This window comes from Sinocyclocheilus rhinocerous, unplaced genomic scaffold (assembly GCF_001515625.1).
Source record: "Sinocyclocheilus rhinocerous isolate Xijiao unplaced genomic scaffold, SAMN03320098_v1.1 scaffold1982, whole genome shotgun sequence".
Classification (NCBI taxonomy): domain Eukaryota; kingdom Metazoa; phylum Chordata; class Actinopteri; order Cypriniformes; family Cyprinidae; genus Sinocyclocheilus; species Sinocyclocheilus rhinocerous.
In genome coordinates this window covers 97566-108345 of record NW_015651555.1, presented here as the reverse complement: position 1 = coordinate 108345, position 10780 = coordinate 97566, and the positions used below count along the sequence as shown (strand labels likewise).

General features: G+C 34.3%; 1 protein-coding gene across 1 annotated transcript; it reads left to right on the top strand.

The window, feature by feature from the left end:
- Positions 1 to 540: 540 nt before the first annotated feature.
- LOC107713093 (ubiquitin-conjugating enzyme E2 G2) lies at positions 541 to 9827 on the top strand. Its single transcript, XM_016518521.1, has 6 exons — positions 541 to 690; positions 1065 to 1100; positions 1252 to 1297; positions 5785 to 5903; positions 7332 to 7472; positions 8861 to 9827. Exons 1-6 carry the CDS (start codon positions 648 to 650, stop codon positions 8971 to 8973), a joined length of 498 nt encoding a protein of 165 aa, XP_016374007.1. The 5' UTR covers positions 541 to 647; the 3' UTR covers positions 8974 to 9827.
- The last annotated feature ends 953 nt before the right edge of the window (positions 9828 to 10780 follow it).

Here is a 10780-nt window from a genome sequence, read left to right as displayed (position 1 = left end):
ATTATTTTTCTAAAATAAAATTAAACAACTTATTATTTTTAAAGGATCAGTTTTAGTGGAAAAATGAAAAAAAAACACACACACACAAACACTTGAATATGCACCTAACAGTGCACATTTGTCTAGTTTAAATATTTAAATTAACATTGTGACATCTATTGATTTTATTATAGGCAAGTCAAGTGTTGATTTGAGAGGCTAAATGAATCAAAAATGGTTTCAACTCACTGTCGGCCGCTGACCGCTTGGTCGTCACTTTAAAAAACAAAAACTTGAATTGAACAAACAATAAATGCTCCAAACATATTTCTAAATTAACTTAATAAAGAAACTAAAAGAAATATAACCGCTTTGCCACTAAAAACAAAATTGAACTTTTTTGAAAATTGAAAATTTTAATTTTAATGGCTGCAAAAGTAGTAGAACACACACACACACACACACACACACACACACACACACACACATACACACACACGTGATGGATCACGTGACGTCATGCGGAAGTGAAGATCGAGTGGAAAATTTTCCGCTCGCGAAGTTCTTTGCTCGCTTTTGTCCCGGAAGAACAAGATTTCTCGTCGTGTCAGACTCAGTTGTGGTCACCCATCGTGCCAAAGTAACTTCTGTCTAGATCAGGCTGGAAAATGGCTGGAACAGCTTTAAAAAGACTCATGGCTGAATACAAACGTAAGTCATGTCTTTGATTACACTAATGCCGTGCAGTGCTGGTGCTTGTGAACGGTGGATTTTACACTATTTTGGTAGCAACAGTTTGGCAGCTGTAGATACTTCCAGAACTTCACCAACATATGCTGACAGTGTGAATTATTAAAATGACTTCAGTCAGTAAATTAACAGCAGTGCCACCAAACACACTGAAACTGACCGTGTAACTCCTAATTCATGTTCATACTTCATTTCTCTACACGCGTAACGTTACTGTACTCTAGTGTTGCCACTGCAGGAAAGTGTGTGATGCGTGTCTTTTCTTATATATATATATTTCCTGTTGAACATAATTATATGGATACAGTTTGCTCAACGCATTTCTTTATTTCCAGAACTGACCCTCAACCCTCCAGAGGGGATTGTAGCAGGTAAGAATTACCTTACAGTTACTGAACTGCTCCATTGACCTGGCTTTACAGTAGATTATTTAGAATATTAATAATAATTTTACTTAAATCATGTATTGATTTATCTGTATAAGAAGATAATTAATTAATGAGACTAATTTCATCCCTACAGGGCCTGTAAACGAAGAGAATTTCTTTGAATGGGAGGCTCTGATTATGTAAGTTTTACTCATAGACTGTAAAAAGGACTTTGTTTAGTGAGCGTTGTTTTTTTCTCTTGTTTGATTGATTCCTCCACAAGATAAAAAAGGATTGAAAGGATTTTTTCTTGCAAAAGTCTGAAATTATGTAAGTTTTACTCATAGACTGTAAAAAGGACTTTGTTTAGTGAGCGTTGTTTTTTTCTCTTGTTTGATTGATTCCTCCACAAGATAAAAAAGGATTGAAAGTATGATTTTTTTTTTCTTGCAAAAAGTCTGAAATCGGAGTTTATAGCTTGCATTTTTTACTTTTTTTCTCAGATTTCTGAGTTTGCTTCGCACAATTCTGTTTTTTGTTTTGTTTCAGCCATGGAGTAAAAAAACCAAAAATCTTATATGCAAGTTTAAATCTCACAATTATTAGTTAATATATCGCAATTCTTTTTTTCCCTCACAATTCTGAGTTTGCATCTTGCTTTTCTATTTTTTGTTTGTTTGTTTGTTTGTTTTTGTTTAAACTATGGAATAAAAAATAATAACAAAAAAAATCCCACAATTTTTACTTCATTCGGAGTTATTTTGAGTTTATATTAGGGCTGCACAATTATGACAAAAATCATAATTGTCGATTATTCCCTTGAAATTCTAATTGCGATTATCACAATCTACATTGAATGATGTTTACACCATTGTTTGAAGCAACTGCATGCCATATTTTTATATGAAAATAAACAAGCTGAAAACTTTTATTGCTTTTCTATAGTATTAAGCCTCAAATGTCAACTATACATTGGATTGATTTCTTCTTTAAATAAAAAAGTAAAAATAAGCATAATATTATAATGTTATACTAAAACTAAAATTAAAACAATGGAAAACCCCTTAAAGGGATAGTTCACCCAAAAATGAAAATTTGATGTTTATCTGCTTACCCCCAGGGCATCCAAGATGTAGGTGACTTTGTTTCTTCAGTATATCCGGATTGTTCAAACCGACTTAAAACTAAAAGATTACGTGCTCTCGCGCGAACTCATTCGGGAGTGGTGACTTTCCACGTATTCCCAACTTCTGAGCCTGCTCGCCGGAAGTTATGGTTGATTGCTCTTCGGCTGGAGTTCAACACACCCATTAATGTAAACTACGCCAGAGCGCGTACACACCTCACGCACCGGATGCCGTGCGCGCGCCCAAAGACAGTTGGACATAGTGCTGTATTAGAGGTAAAAAATGATATAAATACTGTTCGGTTTCTGGCACAAACCGATTGTTTCGTGTCTTAGGACATCAATGTGTCGTCACGAGCCGCAGGGTTTAATTTGGATTTGTCTGTGCATGTTTTTTTTACTCTCATAGATTTTGTTACCATTGCCATGCATTATACGACTGATAGACTGCAACGGTTAAAGTTAAAAATCATCATATGTGTTCTACTGAAGAAACAAAGTCACCTACAGCTTGGATGCCCTGGGGGTAAGCAGATAAACATCAAATTTTCATTTTTGGGTGAACTATCCCTATAAGATAACCTGTAGCAAGAAAAAAAAACACATCTTAAGCACTCAGAATAACATAAGTGGACTTTAAACGATTAATTGCACCTTTGAACAATTATGTAATTGTGGCATCCGTTATTGTAATCGCGATTAGAAATTCGATTAATTGTGCAGCCCTAGTTTATATCTCCGTTCTCAGAATTGTAATTTATAAAGTCAGAATTGCAACAAAAAAGTCAGTGTGAGATATAAAGTATCTATATAAGGTAATTGCAACATTGTTTTATAATTATTATTATTCTTATTTATACATTTTTTTAATGTGGCAGAAACAAGCTTCCATGAAACAGCTCAGTGTGGGTCAGAAAATGTGTTTCTTGATGCTAAAATGAAAAATGATATAAATACTGTTCGGTTTTTGGCACAAACCGATCGTTTCGTGTCTTAGGACATCAATGTGTCGTCACGAGCCGCAGGGTTTAATTTGGATTTGTCTGTGCATTTTTTTTTACTCTCATAGATTTTGTTACCATTGCCATGCATTATACGACTGATAGACTGCAACGGTTAAAATTAAAAATCATCATATGTGTTCTACTGAAGAAACAAAGTCACCTACAGCTTGGATGCCCTGGGGGTAAGCAGATAAACATCAAATTTTCATTTTTGGGTGAACTATCCCTATAAGATAACCTGTAGCAAGAAAAAAAAACACATCTTAAGCACTCAGAATAACATAAGTGGACTTTAAACGATTAATTGCACCTTTGAACAATTATGTAATTGTGGCATCCGTTATTGTAATCGCGATTAGAAATTCGATTAATTGTGCAGCCCTAGTTTATATCTCCGTTCTCAGAATTGTAATTTATAAAGTCAGAATTGCAACAAAAAAGTCAGTGTGAGATATAAAGTATCTATATAAGGTAATTGCAACATTGTTTTATAATTATTATTATTCTTATTTATACATTTTTTTAATGTGGCAGAAACAAGCTTCCATGAAACAGCTCAGTGTGGGTCAGAAAATGTGTTTCTTGATGCTAAAATGATTCAGTTCAAACTGCTTTTCTCTGCCATGTCTGGTGTGCAAAGAGGGCCAAACAGCCACATCTTGATTTCACAATAAAAATTGAATTATTCTATTATTCAGTTTAGTTTGCAGTGTGCAGATTGAACACTGATAATAACATGTTAAAGAAAATGAAAAATCTATACTATAAAATAAATTTTTACAATTTCTGAGTAAAATATGAGTAGTCCCAAATGATCCACAAAGCTGTGTGGTTGCTAGGTTTGTTGCTATGTAGTTGATAACAAGGGTGTTGTAGGTTATGTACTTTCCCGTATGTAAAGAGCCCACTCCGTTTCTATGATATTGTGCTCCCTACACATGGCTCAGATGCCTCCTTTAGTCTAAGTCTGTGAGATTGTTTTTATGCCTATTTTGTTGTCTGCCAGGCGAAAATGTCCTATTATTTAGAAAAGTAATAGCACACCTATCATCAGAAATATGAGATGTCATTTATATCTGTTGTAGAATAAGCACGAAACAAGTTAATCTTCCAATTATAATGCATGAAAAAAAAACATAGAAATAAATTCTCAAGTAAAATCTGCAAATTCACCTTAAAATAAAAAATGACACCATATTTAACTACTACAAGTTACAATATTGTCTGCAAAGACTCAAAACCTATATATTATGCTATGCCATACATATTCAAGGCTTAGAATCCAATAGAACACCTTTTTTGTATATTAAAAAGGGAACATATTTCTTACAGGGATGTTTTTTCTGTCACTTTTTACAGTTCTGTTCGTTCACTAGCATTTAGTCGGTGATGATAACTGATTTTGATTTTGGATAAGACCAAACAATTTGTCCTCCGGAATCACAAACTGGTGGTTTGATCAGTGGTTATGACCGATAAGTTTTTAAGTGAAACTAAGAGCCAAGCAAAATAAGGAACAGTGTCCCTAGCAACTCCCTGACAGTTGTTCCACAGATACGGAAGTGCGTTCATTTGTGCGCTCCTCATCATGATTTACCGATCAATATCTGCCCATAGAAACAGTATTTGATAGACAGCTGGATATGGTAAGTAAACAGAAAGAGATTTGAATGTTAAATGAGCCTTTGAGAATGATTGAGAATGAGAATGATTCCATGAAGTTCTGCCACTGCTGTCAGTGGTGGATGAATTTCTGTGATTTATGACATTGTGTGATTTAATGATTAAAGGGGTCCTATTTTGATAACACTCGTTGCCTTCTCTAGTGCAGCTCAACCAGGTCTCGTCCCATTCGTCAATCTTTGTGATATCACAAATCCCGGAAAATGTGCGTTGTAGTCCAAACGAGTCGTTCGTTGTAGTTTTTGAAAAGTGATTTCTGTTAAATAAAATATCTCCTTTTGAAGAAGAGCTTTGTAACTTTGTAGATCTTTTTTTATGTTCAAACAGCAACATTACAGACTAACTAAAGTTGAAAAAGTGAAAAAGCATAATAGGACCCCTTTAAGATGAAGTGTACAGGGTTTTTTTAATTTTTATTTTTAATGCTGAAGGCTGCAAATCATATTCTCATAAATAGACATCAACCAAAAGATGCATTTAGACTGAAGTTTGTGTATAATCCAGGTATATATTTTGAACAGAAGTTATTAACATGTCTGAGAAACTTCCTTTGCAACTCCCATGTAGGTTCTAATCTAATTCTAATTCTAATTCCTGATGCTAAAGATTTTATTATATTCTGAAAAACTGATTGGAGTGAATCATTATTTTAATGTGCTTTAAAAATGTTGTAATAAAACTCTACTAAGTGCTTAGGATTTGTGGGTAATACAATAATAGCTTATCCAGATATCCATTTATAACCCCTTCTTAGAGGGGGGGTTGAGGGTCACTACTGGAATGCTTCATTACTTTGTTTCTTTATTTGCTTTTTGTTGCAGCACAGAGATTCATAACAAAGCATAAGGTATTTTTCCTTGCTTTCTTATTGTAGGGGACCGGAGGACACATGTTTTGAGGGCGGTGTGTTCCCTGCCATCCTCAGTTTCCCTTCAGACTACCCCCTCAGCCCTCCCAAGATGAGGTTCACCTGTGACATGTTTCATCCGAACAGTGGGTGCTACAAACATTCAGCATTCACACAGTGTGTGTGAGGATTAGTGACTCAAATACACATGGATGTAGGGCTGCACGATTAATCGAATGCGATTGTCATGCGCATTTTGATAGTAATGCCGGTTCTGTAATCAAATGTTTCCACAGAAATATTAAGCAGCACAACTGTTTTCAACATTGATAATAATCAGAAATGTTTCTTGAGCAACAAATCAGCATATTGGAATGATTTCTGAAGGATCATGTGACAATGAAGACTGGAGTAATGATGCTGAAAATTCAGCTTTGCCCTCACAGGAATAAATTACATATTTAAAAAAATATATGAAAATAGAAAACATTTATTTTAAATTGTAATAATATGTCACAAAAATGACTATTTTTAAACTGTATTTTTGATCAAATATATGTAGCCTTGGTGCGCATAAGAGAAAAAATACAATTAAAAATGATAATTTGTTTAATTTTAGTGGTAGTGTACACGAGTGCAATGAAAGATCTGGCATGTAATATATTGTATAAACCTTCCTGTGCATTTATTGGATATTTAACATTCACTCTGCAGGTGAAACTATCCACATTATGATTTGCAGTGTTAGGGGAGCCTCCAGGAGCAAGAACACATTTCTAATGCATTTATAGTCCTTAGACATAGAGGAGCATAGACTAATCGGAGTCCTAAAGTGTCTTTATGATCTGCTGGTGGATGTGTGGACACAGTGTTCAGGGAACTGGGCCCAGATAAAGGTCTTCCTTCAGGCCTCAGATAGCAGCAGAGCAGCCTACAGTCCTCTGATGGTGCCGGGGCTCTGGAGGTGGTTATCAGAGCTGGACGGCTCAGATTCTGATCACTGTCCTCAGCTGTGGAGAGAATGAGGAGATAACATCAGCTGTGATATCGTGCGGGGGTGGATTCATTCAGCCCTGATCCAGGGTTAATAAACTTGTGTCCCATACACTCACTCTAACAAAGAATTACTTGATTGCTTTGTGTGTCTTTAGAAGGGAAACCAATCACAGGTCAGTGCTCATGGAACTAACACTTTAATTGATTTCGCAGATTAATCAGCATGTTCTTTTGATGTTTTAAGGATCCTAACATCTGTTCGTAATGGCTGATTCAACTGTTTTTAATCCAATTTTGGCCTTTTTTAGCTAATTGGGAAAGTAGTTCATTCTGTGGGATGAAATGCAGTGAACTGAACCAGCCAGTTCGTTCCCGACCTCGACATAAAAAGAGTCGCATTCAAAAATGCAGATATAATCAAATCAAAAGTTTCTTCAAATGTATTCAGTCAACCGGCAATTAAAACAGACAGTAAAAATGTCTAGCGGATAAATGAAAAAGGGAACAGAAATGAACATAACAGATGTTTTTGCTATTGCAGAACTTTATAAATAGCGTTTATGGTGTGTTTTCTGCAGTCTACCCAGACGGCCGTGTGTGTATCTCAATCCTGCACGCTCCTGGTGACGACCCCATGGGCTATGAGAGCAGTGCTGAGAGGTGGAGTCCCGTGCAGAGCGTGGAGAAGATCCTGCTGTCTGTGGTCAGCATGCTCGCTGGTCAGTCACTATTCACTCCATCATCAGTGAACTCCCAGCTGTGCTGTCTTGATCCTACTTGCCTAAAAGTGGCTCCTGGAATCAAGAAGCATCAATATTAGTTTGTAATTTTGTTTTCTTTTTACATTTAAACGCGTTAAATATTACATATACGTATGTAATATAATGTGTATTTCCATCACAGGCTTGGTCTTAAATTTCATATAAGGTGGTATTAAAAAGGTCTTAAAAAGTCTTAAATTTAACTTGTTCGTATCTGTAGACACCCTGATTTAGTTTTTCAAAGTTTTGGGTCAGTAAGATTTTAATTATAAAAATAAATTTTTAAAAATTTATATTTTTATTTATTAAGGATGCATTAAAGTAAATGATTTTACATTGAAATTTTTACTTCAAATAAATGTTCTTTTGAACTTTCTATTCATTGAAATAAAAAAATAGGTTCCATTATAACAATTTTTTTTCAACATTAATAATAAAAATAAATGTTTCTTGAGCACCAAATCAGCATATTAGAATGATTTCTGAAGGATCATGTGACACTGAAGACTGGAGTAATGTTTGCTCAAATTCAGCTTTACATAACAAGAAGAAATTCCATATTAAAATATATTAAAATCAATAGCAGGTATTAGAATAATATTTTAATGTATAACTGTTTTTCTGATCAAATAAATGCAGACTTTGTGAGCAAAAGAAACTTCTTTCAAAAAAGTAAAAAAAAAATAGTACCCACCTCAAACTTACGTAAACGTGTATATAAATATGTGTGAGATGTATATTTTATATTATTTATATTTTTCAATTTAACGTTTCTTTTAATTTTAGTTTTATATATATATATTTGTTTTAATTATATATATATATATATATATATATATATATATATATATATATATATATATATATATATATATATATATATATATATATATATATATATATATATATATATATATATATATATATATATATTTCTTTTTTAATAATGAAGAAAATAGTTTATCCTACGTTTCTAGTGTCTGTTTTTTTTTATGTGTGCAGTAAGACAGTCTAGTGCCAGTTATAGCCAATAGAAGGTATCTTATGTCTATAATGCTATGTGGTAGAAAAGTAAGGACGGTCATGACTGATTTCCTTTATCTCCGTGTCCACATTGGACCCTAAAATGCCATTGACATCATTTACATGTTCCACGTTCTGCCTAAAATCTATTTTTGCTTTTTAACAACAAAAGTAATATAGAGTCTGACCACTGAGACAATGAGGCATTTTTGAGAATTAGTGTGGTAGTAAATCCTAGATCTTGAATGTTTTAATGCCTTGTATAATTTACATCCTATGCATGCTTGTCTTTAAATAATTGTAAATGTCATCTACTCCGACAGAGCCCAATGATGAGAGCGGAGCAAACGTGGACGCCTCGAAGATGTGGCGTGAGGACAGAGAGCAGTTCAACCGACTAGCTAAGCAGATCGTGCGCAGATCTCTGGACCTCTGACTCTCCTGTGTACAGACACACTCTCACACTCCAGGACAGTGAGGACTGACGTTTACAAGGATTCAAACTCCCGACGGAAGAGAAGAGCGTCTGTGCTGAGTGTTGTAGTGTACTGCCCCCCTACCTCCATCAGTATGAGCACTTTATTCCCATTCAGGCTTTCATATTCTCTCCCCAGTCCTCCCCTCTCCTGTGTTTGGGTGGATGCGTTGGACAAATGGGTTTTGAAGAAAAAGGCAAAACGTTATACATTCACCGGACAGTGTTCTAAAAGAGAGCCAAGCTATCAGTCACTGAATAAGTACACGAAACAGTTATTCACAGCCGTTTTGAGCTGCCGGTTTCTTTGTCATGCCTGTTACCTGTCCATAGATCCATGTGTTAAGCAACGGAATGCAGCTTTGGTTTGCTGACAGTATGCTGATGCATGCTTTAATGCCTCATTCTAATAAAATGCATCGTGAGGCAGTGACTGAGACTATCACATACTTGCTTCAACTTTTTTTATGAACAGATTATATGAATGATATTTTAGGAATAAGAAAAAAGATCATGCCTATGGATGCAAATTCAATAAATGTTCTAATGAAAAAACATTTGATTATATTTAATATGAAAATGTTTTGAAATTTGCTAATGCACAGTGGTTTTCTTCAATTTCACTTTTTGCTTTTATGGAGGTTTTTTAGATTCAGTAGTAGTAAGCTGGAATGGTCCAGCCTCGGCAGAAAGTTTGATTTACACCATTACGTTAATTAAAAAATCTTTAAATTCTGTATTTGATTTTTTTGCCTTTCATCTGTTCTCAAGGATTGTTAAGCCAATAAAGTCAATAAATGTTTGTGATTTATGAACCCCTTCAGTTGTTTTTATATTAATGCGTACAAATCCGTAATTGCTTCCCATACACTTCTGATGTTGCTCCAGCACAGATGGGGGGAAAAAAAATTCTGCACACAAGGCAAATGTGTCTAATATGTGGGGAAAAGATTGCAGTGTTGATTAATTCATACAAGATAATTTTGTAGTAGGGTAGAGTGGGGTAAGCTGCCAATTAGGAAAATTCCTTATTTAATAATTTCAGTTTAGTTTGCTTTGACATAAAAATAAAAATCATTTGACTTGCCATGTAGAATTTTTTTTTTAAATACACTACTATTCAAAGGCTTGTAAGATTTTTTTTATTGTTTTTGGAAGAATGCTCACCAAGGCTGTTTTTATTTAATCAAAAATACAGTAAACACAATAATATGAAATATTTTTACAATTTAAAATATGATTTTGTATTTTAGTATATTTTAAAATGTAATTTATTCCTGTGATGCAAGCTGAATTTTCACCATCATTACTCCAGTCTTCAGTGTCACATGATCCTTATTAAAAACATCTCTCTCTCTCTCTCTCTCTCTCTCTCTCTCTCTCTCTCTCTCTACATATATATAAAACAATTTTCCAGGATTCTTTAATTAATGGAAAGAAAACAGAAGACATTTATATGAAATCTTTAGAAAAATTATAAATGTCTTTACTGTCACTTTTTTTTTATCAATGCGACTTTGCTGAATAAAACTATTATTATATTATTAAAATAAATAAATAATAGAAAAGAAAAAAAATATTGACCCCAAACGAATGGCGATGTGTTCACGTAACAACTTTCCAGTGAACTAGAGGTAGATAGCAAACGTGTTTGATTTGGCAAAGTTCAATCAGGATTTGCAGAATCTGACCGCATCAGAGGCTGGATTAACTCTTGTTTTTCTTATTGGCATATCAGCTGATGGGGCTCATAGGACAGCTGCTTCCA